General features: G+C 26.6%; 1 protein-coding gene and 1 pseudogene across 4 annotated transcripts in view; both read left to right on the top strand.

The window, feature by feature from the left end:
- The window catches only part of LOC149893853 (uncharacterized), a 46,753-nt gene that overhangs the window by 16,509 nt on the left and 7,944 nt on the right, over positions 1 to 22,300 (top strand). For 2 of the 4 annotated variants that reach the window (XM_090076299.1, XM_090076300.1), the window contains exons 5-12: positions 1,908 to 1,976; positions 3,976 to 4,002; positions 4,221 to 4,241; positions 6,337 to 6,497; positions 6,701 to 7,001; positions 7,238 to 7,291; positions 14,519 to 15,868; positions 21,387 to 21,425. In XM_090076299.1, the coding sequence (XP_089932425.1) occupies positions 1,908 to 1,976; positions 3,976 to 4,002; positions 4,221 to 4,241; positions 6,337 to 6,497; positions 6,701 to 7,001; positions 7,238 to 7,291; positions 14,519 to 15,868; positions 21,387 to 21,425 (2,022 nt within the window). Of the gene's footprint in view, positions 1 to 1,907; positions 1,977 to 3,975; positions 4,003 to 4,220; positions 4,242 to 6,336; positions 6,498 to 6,700; positions 7,002 to 7,237; positions 7,292 to 14,518; positions 15,869 to 19,074; positions 19,303 to 21,386; positions 21,426 to 22,300 lie in introns of those variants that run through there. The other 2 variants (XM_090076301.1, XM_090076302.1) reach the window with 2 other exon arrangements.
- On the top strand, positions 19,190 to 20,880 carry LOC149893854 (uncharacterized; annotated as a pseudogene).

Below are 22,300 nucleotides of genomic sequence, written 5' to 3' on the forward strand. Positions count from 1 at the left end.
ACTTGTAGTAACCATAGTTAATCTTTTGCAGTAAAATTTTATAATTGTTGTAGCCTTTTTTTAAGTTTACACTGTGTCTGACTAGTATGAATGGATATTGATTTCCACTGTGAAGTACAGCCATTAAACTCTTTGTAGAGCTGTCAATAAAGAGCCTCAATTGGTCAAGTTGATGTGAGATATATATCTTGTTTGGTACTTGGTAATGCTCACATTTGGTTTCAATAGCTTCCATTCTTTCAATCTGGATGCAAGCAGTTCTGTACCAGCTTTTGGAAGATTCAAATATTTAACTAAATTGTCGATTTTGTGTTGGTTTGGAAAGTGAGATTCACCAGATTACCAAGCTCCATCTTCTTTCTCCTCCATTTATCATCATCCTTATCAAACATTTCCATGTTGAGTTGATCTGTATTTGCTTGAATTGGAATAGTTATATGTTCATCATATTGCACCAGTGCAATAAAAGGTGGTATGTTAAGATAGATTAATTTCTTCTTGTCCTCAGCTGTCTTATAACCATAAATGTCCACCATGGAAAAATAATGGTTAATCAGGTATTTGCTCGCTCTATCCAAATTCTGGTTGAATGCAAATGGTATCCTTTTCTTGGTGCCTCTTAACCATCCTTCTGATGTTGATTCACAACAGCCACAGATAACATTCTTGGTCCCCAATAAACATCCCAAGATACTTCACATAAGCTTGGTAACACTTTGTATCCCTTGAAGCTGTACATTTCACCTGAGCAGGTCCAATATGAAATCCACAAACATAGCAGAAGGAGTTCGCTAGGAATTTACAATGTCTAGAAGCCATTATAAATTAGTAATTTAACAATTTTTTAGTTCCCTAAAAAAATAAGAAAGAAAAAGTAATCATTATATAGTTAAAATAAAGAAAAAAAAAATCATTCACTTGAATAAACTAAACGCCTAAAGCAACATGAAAATGAGCTTCACCATTAAAGTTGCCATGGTCAAATTATGAAAAAAACGTTAAATAAAAGATTGAAATAAATTTTTGTTGGCTAGTGTTATTAGAAATGCATTAAGCTAATAAATTTTCTAAAGTGTCTTTGTAATAACCAGTGTTCATATTTCTGTAAATCTTTACTAATAAATCAACTTCATGTGCAGGGAAAATTCCCCAAACCATCACACTTCCTCCAACATGTTTTACATTTATATTTTGGTACCTAATTCTATTTTTTGTACCAGTTCAAAGCTGTCCATGTTGTCTACTATTGCTTCTTAGATTAAAATTAGACTCCTTTTAGAAAGCAACTTTTTTCCAATCTTTATTAATCTGATTTCAGTGATCTTCGGCAAATGGTAACCAGGCCTTCTTATTCTTTTTACTGATTATTGGTTTTTAAATGCCTATATGGCCAAAAAGAAAAGGAATTTGTGAGAAGCTATTACAATACTATCACAACCGTTTAGCAGAGTGTTAAGGAAGCAAAAAATTTCATTTGGTCTTTTGCTGTTTTGAATTTCAATAATTCGTTTCCTTTCTATTTATCTTGAACATTGCTTATATTGCAATAGCCTTGTAGGAAAACATGGAAATAAATCTGAAGACATCAAATCCAAATGTGGAGCTTGGAATAAAAATTTTCAAATATGGAATTTAAACTTCTCATTTTTTTGAAGAAGAGTTAAAAACATAATTTATTCAATATACTATTTTTGATATTATTTTTTCCTTATAATCAGAAATGCATTAAAGCAATTAAACTATCTTGTTTTTGCACCATTTAATATCTCATATTTAAGTTTAAAATATTTTTACATCATTGGATTCCATTTGTGCATAATAATATTTTGAAACAATCAATGCAATTATTTTTGCACTAAAGCAGGAGTTGTAGATTTTTCTATAAAATGACTTTTTTGATCTTGTAGAAAGTGAAGAGGAAGAAGAGTCATCAAATGTTAATTTTCTATTAAATCAAGAGCTAACAGAATCTTCTGGTATATTTGAAATTTTCATACTTTTTTTTGTATAAACAACAAATAAAAAATTGATTATTTCAAACACAATTGTAGAATATTAACACAATAGAAGTTTTGCACTAAAACATGAATTGTGGATTTTTTTATAAAATGACTATTTAGATCTTGCAGAAAGTAAAAAGGAAGAAGAGTCATCAGTGGTCAATTTCCTATTAGATCAAGAACAAATAGAATCTTATGGTATCTTTTTTGTAGAAGCAAAACTTAAAAGTAGATTCTTTCAAAGAATTCTAAAGAATTTAGGCTATAGAAGTTTTGCACTATAACATGAATTTTGGATTTTTTTTTTTAAATGACTTTTAACACAGAAAGCAAAGAGGAAGAAAAGTCAGTGGATTTTGTTTCTTATTTAGAACCTGATCAAATGGAATCTTCTGGTATTTATATGAATATCTCTCATGTTTTTTTACAGAACCAACAGCTAAAAAATAGATTACTTCAAATATAATCCTAGAGAATTAATGCAAAATAATTTTTTTTTAAACAAGTCAGGGAGACTGGGTCCAGTTGTCATATTTTTTCCCTTATTGACTGTAGAGTAGATGTTCCAGCAATAAGCAACAGTGTTTTATAATATTATTGTTCACAGTTGATTCATCTATAAATGATGGTGAAGCAATTTCATGAGTAGTCTTTCCTTCCCTTGAAAATTTTATTACTCTCTCACAAACTTAGATTTGCATATACCAAGCCATGTTTATGCTCCCTAAACCTTTTCTATGTTTAAGTAAAATCTAGACTTAATAAGTTCTATTGTCTTTGGGGTTTCTTTTTTAAACCAAAAAAAAAAATTGAAACATGTTTTTAGCAATTGGTTGTTTTCTGACACTATAGGCTACAGTGTCATTATTTGTCGCATAGCATTCTGATAGAATGAAAAAGTTACACCTACAAAGATTTTTAAAACTGAAAAAATCTTTATAGATGATCTGTTGATTTTATAGCTTTGTGAGGTTGATTTAAAATCTTATGCAAAATTCTCAATTCTGTGCATTAAAAATTACATGGTTGTATAGCAATATCTAATCAGAAACTCCATAATTATGAATTTAAAATAACATTAAAATAATTTTTAATGTTCCATGAATACTTATGGCTAAATTGATAATCAATGAATTCTTTATTAAGTATAAGTATAAAGGATTTTTAACAATTTAACATATGTCATCATTGGGCTCACTTAAATCATTGAAGTTTTAAAGTTCATGCATAATGGAAAAATGCTGTATTAATATTATAATGCCAATGTTTTTTTTTTAATAGAATTGCCAATCTGGCAATAAAATACTTTTAGAATAGGATGCTGGAATAGTATATTGTTCAAATATAGATAAGTATGTTGGACTAGTATAATGTTTAGATATAGATAAGACTAAGATTAGATTTGATAGTTTTTGGAGTAAATTTTGCAGCTTAATCCAAATCAACTAAGTGAAATGTTATTGGCAGCTTAGTGAATTTAAAATTGAATTTGTTTTTAAAAGGCCTATACAAAGTGTGGGACCATTTTCGCTTACAAAAGTGTGAAAGTTTTTAGGGGTATCTGCTGCTGCATTTGTACAAAATTTCAAACTTCCATGTTGAACAATAATGACAAGTTGCTTAGAAATGCCATATGAAACAGCAAAAAAAGAAATAAAGGCCTCATTTAAAAAATAAAAAAAAACATTTAAAGATGCTGTAAAAGTATAACCAAGTTATAATTCTTTTCGAAATAAAAAAAAAAATAGTTATTTGCATTTACAATAAATAGTTTAAGTAATGTTATTCAAGTTTAAATGATTTTACATTCTTTGTTTTATTTCAGTAAAAGTCTTGTTTATTGATTTATTTAGTTTGTCTTTTATTATTATTTAGAATCTTTTAATTCCCCTTTCGTCTAATATTTTTTTGAATTTTCTATTATTGATAATTCCTCGAATACATTTGTTAAGCTCATGCTTACATTTTGTTTTAGTTCCTGATGCAAAGCGGATCAAAATTGGTAAATGGTTTCATTTCTTTAATATTTTATTCAGTTTTAACAATTTCTAATCATTTGAGTAAAAGACTCATTCAGTTTCTTACTTATTCTGTTTTAACTTATGCTTAAACAATCATTTAGTTCTCTTCTCATTTGATTCTTTCAGATATTTTATTTACCTACAATGCATTTTTTATGCTCATTAATAACTATTGTCTTTTTTTTGTTCTTTTTTTCAGATGCAGAACAGTATAAGCATGGTAAGCAAATTCATGTGAAATTACATTTTAAATAAAATATTTTTCAGCTATAATAAAACATGTAAAATAAAAAAGAAGTTGACAAAATTTTAGCTAAATTTTAACACCACTATTTAAGACCTGTTGACAAAATCAGACAAAAAATTTGTTTATTTGCAAGTTTCTCTTTTACCATCAGCAATTATCTTCCATTAAAATTTTATTATGTTGAAATTATGATAAATGATAATTGCAGATTTATATTCAGGCTATATCAGAGGGGGGTTACACCATTTGGCAAGGGTCTCATGATACATATGGACCTCTAAATTAAAGCATAAAAACTTTAATTATTATATTATAAACCCTAAGTTATGTATCAGTACTACGATTCATTATTATCATTATTACTTATATAAAAATAAGCTACTAGTTATTTAATTCTTTACTAGTGATTTATGATGAAAATAAGTATGGGTTGTTTTAATAACTGGAGAAAATTTGCATATATTTGTATCTATTGTTATCATATCTAATGTTCATAAATCTAATATTAATTTATGTTTTAACACTGAAAATGATGCTAAATTCTTTAAAAACATTTTTCTGTTTTAAGTTATTTCACCAACCCATTATTATTGTATTTGATATTTGTATTTGAGTCTTATGATTCTAGATTATTTTCAATTATTTTTTATGCTGTTTCTAATGATAATCATGACTTTAAAAAACTATTTTTTTGCAAGTTTTCCATTTAGCATCAGCAATGATCTGCAATCATAATTTCATTCGATTGAAATTATGGTGGAAGATCATTGGTAGCATTATTTTTATTGTTATTGCTGTTATTATGATTATTATAATTACTGTTACAACTATTTCTATTATTTGATAATTTTTGTTTTTAATGTCTCAGATTTTGATTAAACTCATAAAAAACTGGGAACCTGAAGCATTTTATGCACATGGTTAACAATAACAAGTTTTCCTAAGTTCACTTGGCACTCTGTAAAATCAAAATTTATTACATCTTTAATTTTACAATTTTTCTATTTTGGTTTTTTAAAAAATTAAAGTTGAGAAACATAACAGGCAAAACAAGTGTTCACATCATTATAGTGAAATAGGCAGTTTTAGTATTTTTGCATACACAGCATAAACATAGCTTAAAGTAAGAGTTAAAACCATTTTTTAGTTCTCATAATTTTACTTTGACTATGAGTGTTAAGCTTTCTTTTATTAATGTGCAAAATGTTCAGCACAGTCTGAAAGTTATTTCTTGAGTTCAAAATAATCTAAATTTGAACTCCAGAAATAATCTGCCTTCATTTCATAATCCAGTCATTCATTATATCTTACTTCCTTAACTAAACTGAATATCTTCTTTTTGCTCTTTACTTTGCTTGTTACTAGCTAGCAATAACACATTTAAGATTTTTAGGAAGATTTTGTGATGATCTAAAAGTTACATAGGAACTGGTTCAAAAGCAGTAAACAAAGTAACAAACTGGCAGATCACTGAACATAAACCAACAGAAACCTTCAATTAAAACCTTGAAAATTATTTTTTTTAAAATTCAGTTAAAATCATTTTACTTAGAAAAAACGTGTTTAAACAGTCATTAGCCATCATCTTTGGAAAATCAAGAAAAATGGCCAGAGGTCAGTGTTGAAAGTAACTTTGAGGTAATAAATAGGAAAAGCAAAGATCTCAATAAGAAATAAACTTGAAAAGTAAAAAAGATATAAACTTGAAAAGTATAGTTATTGCTTTTTTGCACTTGGTGGCAGTGATAGTGTTATTATATGGGGCTGTTTTAATCGGAATTGGTAGGTTTGACTGGGTCCAGTTGTCATATATTTTCCCTTATTGACTGTTGATTAGCTGTTCCAGCAATATTGTAAAATGCCATTGTGGATATGCTTTTCAGTAGCATATCCACAATGGTATTTTACAATATTATTGTTCACATGAATTCGGATTTTGAGTTTATACTCCCACAACCATCTATCTAATCTTGAATGACCCACTGTTTCAATATATATTATGTGGCTAGAAACTTTTTTAAATGTAAATACAACATTCAATTATAAATAGCATACATTCTATTTATAGGTGAACCATTGGTAGCTCAAGTTGATTTGGAAAGTGGTAAATCAGCTGTTTCTATATGTATTGACCTTAATTTGTCACAATCTGCTCCATCATCATTTTCTAATGAGGGACCACCAAGAGTTGCTGCCCTTTATGATTACTCACCTGTTGATGAAAATGAGGTATTTTTTGTATACTCATAATTACACTATATTGTATTTTAAGATATATATTATGCTTTATACATATTATTACATTTTTAAACTGAGGTTTAAAAATGTAATAATATGTATAAAGCATAATATATATCTTAAAGTACAACAAAAGGTTTAAACAATTGTTTGGAAAAGTTAAGAGAATATTTTTGAAGTTGTTTCTTGTTTAGGAAAAAGTGAATGTTGTAAAAGACCAACCAAAAATGAGTGATATTCTTGACAATTCAGAACTGCTGTTACAATTGGCAATGATGGTTGGGGAAGATTGGCAGATTTTGGGACGCTTTTTATCAATCAAAGATCATGAGCTTGATGTCATAGATCTTGAATATAATGGTTTGAAAGAGAAGGCGCACAGAATGTTAAGCACTTGGAAAAACCAACAAAAGTTTCCTGCATTAGATGCTTTAGCAAAAGCAATATACAAAATAAATAGATTAGATTTGATAAGAGTGATGGAAAAGTTCTCAAGTATAAACTTATTTTTCTAGTTTGAAGTAAAATAATTTGTAGAAATCTTTTTTTTAACTTTTAATTTTTTTTTACTTTTTTTTTTCTAAATCTGAAAATTTTCTGAAGTTTATAAGCATTGTAAAAAAGGTTCTTTAATATTTCTTTTTTATTTTGCTTTTTATAACAGAAGTTGAAGTTATTTTTTACACAAAATTTGTGAATAGTTTGCTCATTTTTGATAAAATACTTATTAGATAAATCATTTGAGAGAGAAAACCCCCTGAAGCCATCCATTGAAGAAAAAGAAAGTAAGTTGTTGTTAGCTGTATATGAGTTATTTGGTAATATGCAACATCTTATTAAAATGCTGTTTTTTTCTTTTCTTTTTGCTGATTTTACCTTTTTTTAAACTCATTTTTATTGTCTAATGAATTATTCATTAGTTGTCTATTGGCTTTTTTGAAATTTTTAAATGAACTGCAATAGAAGCTCATACTAGAATGTTCTTATATATTGCCTAGTCTTTTTCTTATACAATGGTAGATAGATAATATGGGAATAAGTTAAATTGACTTCTATGAAGGTTAAAGTCTTTTTCCATTGATTTAATTGGTTAAAAATCAAATTGCCCAACCAGCAAATACAACTTCTAAAGAGTTATTAGAACTAGTACAATGAAGAAATTTGTCAGTTTTATAAAATTAGTAAAAGAAAGTTATTTGTCAATGTGCAACATCTTATTGTTTGAATATTGTTTAAATATTTTTAAACATCAAATCACATCAACAAAACATGATTTTTGTTTATGAGGTTTTAGCTCATACAAAGGATTATTCCTATTCAATTATTTCTATAATAATTTTTTCATTGATGAAAAAATTATTATAGAAATAATTGAATAGGAATCCCTTCCAAACCAAAATCAATAATTGAATAGGAATCCCTTCCAAACCAAAATCAATAATTGAATAGGAATCCCTTCCAAACCAAAATCAATTTTAAGGAAACTCAGAGGGTAACTTTGAACTGTGTAAACAATTCTAATTACAGTAAAATACTCTCAAATGATTGGTGATTCCCTAGTTCTATTGATTATGACTTTTGATTTTAATCATTTTAAATTAATACGTTTTGCGATCGGTTAGTTTTCAATGTCTTAATAAAAGATGGCTTATTTAAATCTTTTACTTTTAGGTTACTCTTCATTTAAACAAAATGTCATAGAGTTAATGTAATTGTAGTAAATGTCAAAATTACTAATAAATTTTAGTAAATGTCACAGTTACTTCATACTGAAGAGTAATGCTTTTATATACCTAAATTTTAATTTTTCCACTAAACACCAGATATATATGGCAGATATTTAAAAAAACCAGGAAACTTTTTTCCATCATCTCAATAATATCATCCACCTTGCGATAAGCAGTCATTTGTATCTTCTAGAATTTGTGATGACTGAATTTTCAGCACTGAGCAGCTGTACTTGAGGATGTTATTGAACTTGTAATGTAGTAAAACGAGATCAGGAGAATTTAAGCATGTCTGAAGGGCTTTGCTACTTTCAGAAGTAATCATAGGTTTGCAATTATCAACTGCAAACCATTAATCACTGCTTGTGACCGCCAAAAATGAAAAGAAAGGCACTAATTGCTGACTAACTTTTTCTTGGCCAACCAATAGATGGTTGTAGAAAATTTCTCGTACAAACTGTAGGTCTGGTTAAGTCCAGGTACCCTCCTCAGATTAAGTGGGTTGTGAACTGAAGAGAATGCCACAATATAACAAACTTCTAGTTGGTATCTACTTTCAGTCATGGTTCACATCTTGAGTAGTTGTTGATGCACCATAAAATAGCATTCAACTCATTTAAAAGCTCTATCCCTACAATTGTGTTGTTTTGTAGACTATTGATGTAAAGATGATAGTTCACCACTCATGGTACTTGAACCTAGAGCTGGGGACCCTCTGTTTGTTTTCTTGGTATCTCTCTTATCAGAAAAGGCACAAATTGTGTCAGGAATTAGAGGTGATTGAGGACTGCATCTATTTAAGACTCTGTCTCATGCAGTGCAAGAATTATCTATCCATAGAAGTTTTTTCAAGTCCATCACCATTGGAGACAGTTTTTTTAGAGATTTCAGTTACAGAGAGGGCTGAAAAACAATCATACAAGACTGCATCTGAGATGTTTAATAATATGGCTTGTGTTAATGACTGTGCCAGATTTGGTGTTGCTCTCATACAGAATTTCAATGTCACAATAACAAAGGAAGAAGAAGCAAAAGAATACCATTTGCAACTTGTGGAAAAACACTGGAGTAAATTTGCAAAGTTAAATCATAGCAATCTTGTAAGCTTTTAGAACTGAACTGTTTTGCAGTTCTAAACAAAAGCTTCTGATCAGATATTATGTTATTATTAAGGAATTGACAAATTTACAAACAGTAATTCTGAGCATAACTAAACAAAGTATTATCTATTTGTAATTTTTTGCTTTTATTTTTGTATTTGTGTCATGGTACTAAATACTTATGCAACATTGTGCAATTGTAATTTTGTATTTTTAATTGATGCCATGGACACAATGAATTGACAATTCAGCCTGGTTATGATTTAATAATTTTGTATTTACAGGATTTAGCTTTAATTGTATCTTAAACTCCAGTGAGGGATAAATAGAAAAACATATTTGAATTCTAATGATAAAAAGTTCTCTAATGGTGAAAAACAATCAACAGTAGGATAATCACTGATTTGTAGAAAGTTTCAGAAGATTATGACACAATGAATGCAATTTTCATTAATTTTTTGGCATTGGTTTGCAAGAAATTCATGAAACTTTGGGGATCCCTAATTGTCAATTAATTAATGTAAAAATTTAAAAAAATGAGTATATGCAACACTTTTAAAAAAAAAACGTTTTCTTGGTTATTTTAGGACACCATAGTAGTTGTTAAGGGTCTGTTTAACATTTAAAATCTTACAGGTTCTTCAAATATCTTGCAAAAATTCATTCCATCATAAGGTGGGAAGGTTTCTATCAAAAATGACAAAATTAATTTCTTATTTTAGTAAGAATGGAATAAAACTTGATTCTTTTTCAAAAATACTACAAAAAAAGTTTTAAATGAGTCTAAAAAAATTAATGTGAATAATTAAACTGAATAAAGAAATCTTTTTACATTTTTAATAAATTTGTATGTTATTTAATCCAAAATTTATATATAAAGGTATTTCTGAATTTATTCAGTTTCTTTCCGAGATAGCACATCTGTTAGTGGTGATTATTTAATGATGTGGGTTGTTTCATAGATGTATACTTTAGTGCAATTTTACTGCAAGAGATGTTTTTGGAAATAGTTTTGATTTGCATGGTTATTTTAATTTTAATAAATTTACTTTTTTTAATGCATTCAAGAGATGAAAACAGAGCTTTAATTAACTGTTTAGAGCTGTAATTAACAGACATCAGTGATACTTATCTTATGAATGTTTATAGGTTCAATACATTTGGTTTTTTTTCTAGTATTGAAATTGATTCTTACGTGGTTCCAAAAATTGATTCTTATATGGTTCCCAAATTTGATTTTAATGGAGATTGTAGGCGACTGCAAATGAAAATGCTTTAGTTTTACCAGTACTAAAATTAAGCTGATTGTATCAAATGCAGTTGTTACTCATTGTTGAACTAACTTTTTAATTTTGTATTAATTTTTGTGTAATTTTACATTAATGCAAAGACTTATTATTCCACTTAATTCCCAGTCCTTTTTTGATCTCTTGGAGTTTTATATTTAAAATTATATGCTGTTGTTGATTTTCATCTTAATAATCAAGTTTTTTGATTATGATTTATATTTGTACTGTTTTTAATTTTTATAAACAGGTTGATGAGATCTTTTCTTTTTTTTTATAGTATAGTTATAGTTACATATACTAAATGGCCTCCTTTGAAAATACTTTTTGTAAATCTTTATTCTATTTCTTTATTAAATACAGCAAAACTTCAATCTTCATAGAGTACTGTTACTTATTCTTATCATAGTTTAATTGAAAAAGTGAAACAAACTAAAATAGGTTGCTATTAACAAAGCATTTTTAGGAAGAACCTTTACAAATTTGCATCATTTTGAACATTTCAAATTTACTTTTTGTCTCTCTGATTCAACTTATGATTCAATACTTTTTTAGCAACAGGATTTAATGGTTTTTATGTAGTAACAGAAAAAATATTTTTAATGACTTGATTTTTTTAAGTTAAAAGGTTTTCATTTTACCAATTCTCAACATTTTACTTTTGAAGCAAAATCATAATATTGAACTTTTGTAGACAAAGTTTGATTGCTTTTATATATTCATGTATATTCTTATATGTATACATTTTTTTGATGTTTACATCTTTATTAGAGATTTCAAGTTGAAAGTTTTTGCAACAATGAAAATTTAATTTTGTCAGTTGATTAATTACTAAATTAACTGACAAAAGTTTTTCTTTTAAGTAATTTTTATTTTATACAAGTTTTTAATTTTTTTTAGTATAAAAAGCTCAATTAAAGAAAATTTGATATTAATTGTAAGTAGTATGTGGTGACACATAGTTAATTTTGCTTAATTATGTGCCAGCAGACACTGATACTTAGCAAATAAATTTTTAAAGAATGTAATTATAAATTATTGATTTTGTAAAATATAGATCAATAAGTTCGTATATCAATAGCTAAAGAAGCATTTGTTTAAAAGATAATTAATATTTATTTGAAATTAAATGTATAGTTTAACAAATAAGTGTAAATATGAATACAAACAGCCACAATAGGAAGTTGTAACAGCAGGAAAAAGGGAACCTTTTTTTTGTGGTTTTTAACTTTATTACAAATGAATTATTTAATGTATTTTTGTCAATGAAATTAACAAATCTTGAATGAAATAATTTTTTATTTTTTTTAAAGAAATTAAAATGATTTTTGATTTAAATATTTACACTATATTCATATTTTTCTTCAAAGAAACTATTTCCTAAAATTTTTACATATAATAATAGGAAATTTTTTTTAAATCTTTGAATCTTTTTTGTTTATATTAGATTTAAATTTAGAAGTGTTTTTTTTTGTTGCTATTTTTGCTTATGCTATTTTAACATCAGGTTCAAAATATGTTTTCTTAACTTCTTTGTTTAAGTTTAATATTTTCTTGTGTTTTATGTTCATTAAATATCTTCTCTATAATAAATTCACGAAATTAAAGTATTTTTTGCATATTTCCTTTTTGACTAAAAACTTTTGTTTTTCATCTTAAGTTGATAGTAATAGAGTTCCTTCTGATTTGTGAAACAAAATTAGTATATTTTAAGTATATAAGTCCTAAAAAAAATTAGAAATTGCAAAAGTATTTTTAATTACAATCTTTCTTTTTAATGTTCTATTTCATAGTAATTAAAACTTTAAAGCTTGAAATTTTCAATATAGTTTAACATTATGCTGATTAACTTGAAATAAAAATTGAAGTTGATCAATTTTAAGTTTGATTATGTTATTCTTTTCATTGTTATTGTTGTTGCTGTCATTATTATTAGTTTTATTATTATTATTATATTGTTATTATTATTATTATTATTATTATTATTATTATTATTATTATTATTATTATTATTATTATTATTATTATTATTATTATTATATTATTATTATTATTATTATTATTATTATTATTATTATTATTATTATTATTATTATTATTATTATTATTATTATTATTATCATTATCATTATCATTATCATTATCATAATTATTATTATTATTATTATTATTATTATTATTATTATTATTATTATTATTATTATTATTATTATTATTATTATTATTATTATTATTATTATTATTATTATCATTATCATTATCATTATCATTATCATTATTATTATTATTATTATTATTATTATTATTATTATTATTATTATTATTATTATTATTATTATTATTATTATTATTATTATTATTATTATTATTATTATTATTATTATTATTATTATTATTCTTGTTACAATTATATTGATGAGTTTAATAAACTTAGACATTACAATGAAATGTTATAAAAAATATTTACTCTTTCTTCTATTTTGATTTTTAATAAAAACAATTTTTTCACTACATAAATAAATGACTGATAAACTTTTATTTGTTATCATAAATTTTTTATTATAGATCATTTTTGTTATCATCATGTTATCATTTTATTTGTATAATTTTAATTGTAAGTGAGTGTGAGCACAAAAACAACTGTACTTATGTAGAGCCTTTAGATGAAACTTAAGAGATAACTTAAAAGCATGCACAAATAGAATTTACATAAACAGTATAAGTAAGGTTAATAATAATGTTATACTATGAAAAGTTGTGCTTCCTACAAAATATTATCACGTTTGTAAAGAACATATCAAACAACACAAAATGCTTTCAGGTAAAAACAAGTAAAATATCATTTTATTCTCTAAAAATATCAATAATAGCACAGATAATTTTTTGTTTGATTTGTTATCACCTTTTTTTTTCCTCTAGGTTTAACTCAATTCATTTTTCTGAAAAAGCTGAAACAAAAATCTTTAAAAGTAGATTTATTTTCAAGATATTGGAAGAAATTTTTTGTGTTTTGAAAAGGGCTATTCTAAGTTAAAGTTTTTATTTTACCATATGATAACTTATTCAGTATCTCTGACATCAAACTTATCTATCATACAGAAATTGTTTGAGTAAACCACCTTTGGTAAAACCTCATCTTGAGCTTGATTTATTTTATATTCCATATTTGTAATCAAATATCGTAGCTAATAAAGGTTTTTAAAATTAAAATCATTTTATAACTTACTTAAGCGTTTTTTGTTTCCTAGAAAAGTTTTTTTTTAGAGCTCCTTAAATTCAGAGGTCAGTGTAGATGATGTTCTTATCCTCTTGATATCTTTTTCTAATTTTTTTTTATAGAATAAAATAAATAAAATAAATAGTTAAAAGCCGTGCAAATGTTTACAAAAGAAAAAAAAATTAATATTAACATTATTTTTATTATTATTATAAATTGTTACTATTATTGCTATAAAAAGTATTTTATCAAGTGATTTAAAAAAATATTTTTTTAACTTAATACTGTAATAAACAATAAATAATTAAATGTACAATACAAGAAAATATTTAGCACTTAAAAATAATAGAATTTTACCTATTAATAATAACAGTTCATATTTACATCAATTTATTTAAAGAAAAAGGGTGAGTGCGTTTTGGGTCATTATCCTATTGAAGCAAAAAATCATTTCCTAATCTATGTTTTTGAGCTGAAGTTTTTAAACTTATGTCAATAGATCAATTAACAAATTAGGATTAATTGTTTTATCAATAAACTCTAACTTACCAACAACTTTCCAAACTATACAACCCCAGACCATATTACCTTGTTGTATTAAATGATTAAGGTGGCACTGAGACTGTGGTTAAAAGAAAGTTCCTAATGGCACTTTTATCTGAAAACTTTTTATTTTTTTTAGATATAAGCAAAGCACTGAAAACCCATTATCTTAAAATCTATAAAACAACTGAGCAACTTGTACATAAAATGATAACCCCTATTGACGTTGAACTTTCTGATAAATTTATAGAACTAACTTTGGTTAATGCAAATGAAGTGGAGAGAGATGCTGTGAATAATTCTGAAAGAAAATATTTTCTTCAAAAACATTTGAGTTATGAAAGAATAGGTTTGCAAGAAGTATTATCAGAAAATCCTTCTTTACTGTTAATTTCTGGAATTGCTGGTATCGGAAAAACATGGTATCTCAAGAAATGCTTACTTGATTGGGCAAAGGGTTTAATATGGAAAAATGTAGATCTTGTGTTTTTTCTGGAATGCAGGCAGTTAAATCTGTTTGATAATATTGGCAGTGTAGATGAGCTACTAAATTTTTTTTACAAAGATGTTTTAGAAGGCTTTAATATTTCTCCATATCTCTCAATGTTGTTTGTGGTGGATGGCTTGGATGAGTTTTTCTGGTTGAATGAACTGTTGAAACACGATTCCAAAAATCTGAGTCAATATCCTATTGTTAATGCATTAGCAGATGCTTTAAATTTTGATAAAGCCAAATGCGTTATTGCTGGAAGGGTTGGTGCTATATCAAAATACAAGTGCACAGTCCAGAATAAGAAAGATAAGTTAATCATACAAATAATGGGTTTCAATAATGATGGAATTAATGATTATATAGAGAAAAACACAAACAAAAATCAAATTGAAAGTGTAAATAATGTACTTCAAGAATCCTATGCTGCAAAAGCTATGGCATCTGTGCCATTTTATTTAGCAGTAATGTGTGCAATCATTACTTCTACATCTGAAAAGTATTATTCATTTAACACTATGACGGAGTTGTACTGCTGCATTTTTTTATATTTTTTACAAAAACACATCAACAAAAATGAGGAACCAATTTGGAAGATGATGGAAAGTGCAAGTGTTAAGGAAACTATATATAGAATTTGTAAAATTGCTTTTGAGTTGCTGAATCAGGGCAAAGTTATTTTCACTGACTCTGAGATGAAACATATGGGTAACTTTGATAATCATGATAATGATAAAGTATTTGGTTTCATTGAAAAAATTGATTCACATACTGGTTATCGGTATCAGTTTGTTCACCTTACTTTAATGGAGTTTTGTGCATCTGTACATGCATACATTTGTTTAACTCCAAGTGAGATAATGAGAGACAAAAGAATTCGAAGTTTAGTGCCAATGATATGTGGATTAGCTAATAGAGATTCCAGCTGCTTTATAAATTTTATTGCCAAAATGAAGAAGTCAAGAGAAGAAAGTTATTCATTGTTACAAAAAGTCCTTAGTAAGTTGAAATACTAAGTTATCTTTTTCTATTATTTTACTTTGTTGTTTTAACAAATATTTCTTGTATAGTCCCAGTACAGAGAAATTACAAAAACTGTTGAATGTTTGTTTTGTTTTTTACCTTCTTTTTGGTAGGCTTTGCATCACATTTTTATGGGTTAGAAATTAGTGTGTTTTCGTTTTCATATATGTTGTGTTTATGTGTTTGTGTATCGGTTGTAAGGGGTAGGAGAGGACAGAAAACAATATGATGTGTGAGATGAAGTTTTGTATATTTGTTCAAAGATACTTTTCACTGAATGTCACTGTTCACTAGATGTTTAATAAAAGTAATGAGATAAAAACTTTTAAACTATTTTTTAGATAATTAAAAAGAAAAACAAAGTTTACAAAAAGATTTCATGTTTAAATTAAATTTTAAACTCACGAGGTTCAAACCAGTTGCTCTTCTTTCTTCAAGCATTTTTTTTTAAATCGAGTTGTTAAACATTTTTCTCATGCTTGCAGGTTGCTTGATGCTTGTAGTTAAGTGTAGTTAAATCAGGGTTAGCAAAAGCTTAAATTCTATAAGTAATTGCATTACCCAGGTAATTTACTTGGGTAGATTTTCCTACAAATGGCAAAAATCAAACAAAGTTAGTGGGAACAAGCTTTTTTATGCTAACTGTAAATGTCTGTTTTATAACTTTTGAGATTTATGCCTTTTTTACAAAGTAAATATTTCTCTGAATTTTTATCGAGGTAGTCATTGACTTCATCCAAATTCAATTTTTTTAAACTATTTTAAAATGTTTTTTTATACCATTTTGCTGTTTAATTAAGTGTCTAACTAATCTTTCTTCAAAAGAATAAAACAGTTTTTTTAGTTGTTTTGACATCTCTTACTGCTTAAAAGATGTGTTAAATTCTGCAAAATGTGTTAAATTCTGTGTGTTAAATTCAATGTGTTAAATTCTGCAAAACAGACGACAAGGTTTTTAACTTCAAGAATCTTGTTATATTTAGGATTTTTCAATTTTAATATTGAATAAAATTCTTTTACTACATGGTAAAAAATAGTTTCTTTCATGTCAAAGTTAATTTACGTTAATTAAAGTTAACTTAGAAATAATAGAATCGATGTCATCTTAACTTATTCGTTTGAAGTTATCAAAAATGCTTTTAAAAAAATGATTTTAGAAGAAAAACTTTTGAGATTTAACTTAATAAATTCGTATAAATATTTAAATTCGTCGGAATGGTAAATATTTAACATAAATTAAATCATTTGGCAATAAGACATTTTTAAAAAAATATATTGACCAGCATTTGCAACAAATGCTCCTTTAAAAAAATTTTCATGAACATGAACATAACATATATATCTGTTAATTATATTTATATGCATAACAATTTAAAAATGAAAGGTATCTGTTTTTTACTTCTAGATTAATAAATATATGTCAAAAAGAGTAAAATAATAAAAAAGTCAATTTTTAAAAATAGATTAAAGTAAGCGTTAAACAGTATGCAGAGTGTAAGGGTAGTTTTATTGTTTTTGACCATAAAAAGTTTAACATAAATATTTGACTCTTATTACACAACGAGAACATTTTTTTTTTTTTTTTTTTTTTTTATCATAAAAAAATACCAATTTTGACTTTTCAAGATTACAAGACCATAAGATGGAAAAAAAAGATGGAAAAAAAATGTGGCCCTCTTATTATAAGTATTGACATGTGCATAAAGTATAGTATTATTCCTTATTGATCTTTATTTGGAAAAAGACTTATATAAGAATTTCAGAGGCAGAAGGCGTTTTAAAGTTTTGTAGTTTCTTTGCAATTTTTTTTGCTTTTTACCGTAACAAAAACACGAACTTTGACTTTTCAACATGGCTACAAGACAATAACATAATTAAAACATGGGGAAAATATGTTGATTCCTTATCGCTTGTAAGGGTCTGCGTATCGTTATCGGTATATCGGTATGAACCGATATTTTGAACCGATAACGATATAAAATGATAACGATATGAAACGATATGAGTTTGTCTATGAAACGATAACTTATCGTTTGAACCGATAACCAACCGATAACTTATCGGTTGAAACGATATTATCGGCTTTTTTATCGGTTTATCGGAATACATAAAAATAACGAGAATACCGATTTTTATCGGTATAATAACGATATTTTTCACAATATTCCAATTTATTTTTTTTTTTAAATGCCAAATTTTAGTTCAAATATTTAATAAATCTTCAAGTCGAGTCAAGATGTCGTTTTGCCTATCTTTACCGGTTTTACAAGTTAATCCTTCCCAATTGTATATATTATCTAGATGTCTAACTTCACAAAAATTCTGTAAAGAAAAAGTGAAGCAACACTGTTCTCCAAAATGAACCCCAGGTTGAAACTCTCCCCACTCCTGATTTTTTTACATTTAATCAATCATATGCATTAGTAAACACAATATATGTTGTCAAAAAAATCTGAACTAAGTGCTAAATATGTATACTTCCAAAATTAAAACGCATAATTTTTGGCTTTTTTTCTTCCAAAGTTTTAATAAAGTCAGCCATTATGGTAGTCAAAATAACCCATTAATATATGTATAGATCAAAGTACCTTTGATATACTCTCTAGCCAGTGTGTGTGTGTGTGTGTGTGTGTGTGTGTGTGTGTGTGTGTGTGTGTGTGTGTGTGTGTGTGTGTGTATATGTATATATATATATATATATATATATATATATATATATATATATATATATATATATATATATATATATATATATATATTATATATATATATATATATATATATATATATATTTATATATATATATATATATATGGCTATAACACAAACACATACATATTGGTATTATATAATATACTTCAGGTAGAATAATGTATTTGATAAAAAGAATGTATTTCAGGTAAATAGGAGTACTATTAGGCGAACCTCTGATATGTATCCAGACAAATAATTAGCCAGGGTCAAATACTTTAAATGTAGCTGAAAAAATCTGTGGACTCTGCTATTTAAATCTTAGTATAGATTATTTATATTTATGATTTTATAATTTAAAAATAAGGTTTAAAATAAGATCAGTTAAAACATTTTTTCTCTTTATGTTATTTTCTAGTTTGATTCAATATATTTTTTACTGTTTTTACTTATTTCAAAAACTGTTATAAAATTCTTACTATTAATTTTAGAGGAGTTTCTCATGATTGTTGCAAAAGTAAAGCTGTAACCAATATCGTAGATATTAGTGAATCACTTAGAGATAAACATGCGGAACAAGTAGCATCTGGATTGTTAAAGCATAAAATGGAGAGTGAAAGCATTTTAAGTGTAGAGCAGTTCAAGATGTCTACAGGTGGAAACCTTCTCTCTGTTACAGTTGGAGTAAATGAAATTAAGTCAAAAAAAAAGAAAGAAAATCATATTTTGTTCCAAAATATTATGGAGCTATCAAATGCATTAGAACTCTCTAAAAATAAAACCAAAAAATCATGTTCTACTTTACACAGGAATCTAACAAGTACTGTAGAACCAATTATTAATGTTAAAATGACTGAATTGCAGGAAACTCTGAATATCTTTAAATGGTGGTCAAAACTTCTTAAAAGTTATTATTAATGTTTTCAATCCAAAAAATCATTATTCTTCCTTTGAAATATATGAAGATTCTGGTGTCAAGGAATGCTATATTCTTGCCATTGTGGAGATGGTCTTAGAGGATAATGGCAATCTCCAAAAATTATTGGCACTTCTTCAACTTGAAGTAAACTTCAGTATGGCATTTGACCTAAAGTGTGCAAATAGTGTTTTTAGAACTTTCAAGTCACTCTGGTAAATATGCCTGTCTGTATTGTGAAGGAGAATGCTCCCTTGAAGCAGGGAAACTAAGAATGTTGGGCTCCATAGACTTACGTTATGATCAATATGTATATTGTGGAAAAAAAAGATTGAAAATGCAGGAATACAAAAATGTAAGAAATCCTCATTTCATTTACTTAAAAGAAGATCAAGAAACTTTTCTTGAACAAATTGTTCCTCCACCTGAGCTTCACATTATGATGGGAGTTGTGGATAAACTTTGTACTTTGCTTTAATATGTTTGGTCAGCTTTTCAAAGCTGGTTGAAAACACATTGCATATTAATGAGTGGGTATCATGGTGTAGGTTTAGATGGAAACAATGATAATTGATTTATGCCCCTGTTAGATATTTTGGAGAGGGGTTTTACCTTAACAATCAATATTTTACCAATAATTGTTTGCGTAAGTTTTCACTAGTGAAATCAGCTGTGTTTGGTTTGGAAATGGGTACAGATATTTCTGTTAAAATTGAAGATTTCAAAAGTTCATTTTCTTAACTATATACATCTTGTATTTGGCTATGACTTAACAGTTTAATGGAAAATACATATTTTAGTGTGTCACATTCTCACCTTAGTAGATTGCAATAATATTAGCTTAGGTAGCTATACAGAACAATTTGGTGAATCAGTTCATCACAAATTTAAAAAAACTTTGATGAACTATAAAAGAAACATAGGACAAAAAAAGTTATGGAGAAAAGCTAAAATCTGCTGTGGTAAATTTTAATTTAAACAAGCATTAACTTAAATATCATTTGTGATACAAATGTATTTATTTTATGGTTTTTTTGTAAATGAAATAAATAAATATTAATGGGTTATTTTGACTACCATAATGGCTGACTTTATTAAAACTTTGGAAGAAAAAAAGCCAAAAATTATGCGTTTTAATTTTGGAAGTATACATATTTAGCACTTAGTTCAGATTTTTTTGACAACATATATTGTGTTTACTAATGCATATGATTGATTAAATGTAAAAAAATCAGGAGTGGGGAGAGTTTCAACCTGGGGTTCATTTTGGAGAACAGTGTTGCTTCACTTTTTCTTTACAGAATTTTTGTGAAGTTAGACATCTAGATAATATATACAATTGGGAAGGATTAACTTGTAAAACCGGTAAAGATAGGCAAAACGACATCTTGACTCGACTTGAAGATTTATTAAATATTTGAACTAAAATTTGGCATTAAAAAAAAAAAATAAATTGGAATATTGTGAAAAATATCGTTATTATACCGATAAATATCGGTATTCTCGTTATTTTTATGTATTCCGATAAACCGATAAAAAAAGCCGATAATATCGTTTCAACCGATAAGTTATCGGTTGGTTATCGGTTCAAACGATAACTAAACCGATATTATCGTTTCATAGACAAACTCATATCGTTTCATATCGTTATCGTTTCATATCGTTATCGGTTCAAAATAGTAACGATACGCAGACTCTTAATCGCTTGGGAATATTGATTACTTATGCCAAAAAATATCGTTTTATAAATTTAACTTTTTGAATTTTTGCTGAGCCACAGGATAAATGATTTAAATTTCTTTCCCCTTCCTTTTTTTTGTTTTCATTTCTTATTAAATAAGTTTTTTCTAAAATAAAATTTCATACATCGTGCTTATTTGTTTTTAGATTTGGTACCAAAAGGTATTGATCGGCGTACTGTAAGTGGTAAGAATTATTTTAGTTTGTTTAGGGAAGCTTTTACGTGATCAATGATTTGAAAATGCGATTGCTTAATTTTTGGAGCATATTTCATCGGTTCGTTCTCGTGCCACAAATTTAAAATAATTGATGAATTTGACTATTTTTCTTCTCTCATTTGCAAAATGACGCCCATGACTTTCAGTATATTATAGAGATTCAGTATTTTACTAATTGTAGTGTAAATGATGTTATTATCAGTTACGTTTGTTATCTAGTTAGATGGATTGTTTTATCTGTTTTATTTGTTAGCCTCGTTTTTACCATAAACTTTAGTTTTAACATATTTTCTATTTTGTGAATTTTTGTTTTCAGTGTCAGTTTTATTAGTTTATTAAATTTCTTGAAAATAGTTATTAGTTATCAATTTGTTAGGTATCAAAAGGTTAGCAATGTGTATAAGACAACTGTAAGTGTTTATATTGAAAAACATTCATTTTCCTTGTGCATTTGAAACCTTAAGCTATAATTGTAAGACATGTACCAGAAAAAATCTGCGCGGACATTATAAAGGATATTTATCTAACTATTGTATTTCGATATTGAATGTTATGTATATTTTGAAAGTACATATATTACTATTATTAAATTTCACTTAAGAAAGTTTGTGAAGTTTTGTACGTGAGAACGCACGCACTTTGCGTTTTACACTCGACATCAGCTTTTACACAGTCTTCGGCTGGACTTTCTTGGTAGCTCTCATCCATTTAATTTTGAAGTCTTTAATGTTTTTGACTTCTTTTACATTGAACCTTAGTTTTCTTTTGACAAGAGCCCAATATCTTTCGATAGGACGTAGTTCGGGACAGTTTGGTGGATTGCAGTGTTTTTCAACGAAATCT

The sequence above is a fragment of the Hydra viridissima genome, unplaced genomic scaffold, assembly GCF_058129835.1.
Source record: "Hydra viridissima isolate aposymbiotic clone 2 unplaced genomic scaffold, HvirCarnegie_v1 scaffold_1, whole genome shotgun sequence".
Lineage (NCBI taxonomy): Eukaryota > Metazoa > Cnidaria > Hydrozoa > Anthoathecata > Hydridae > Hydra > Hydra viridissima.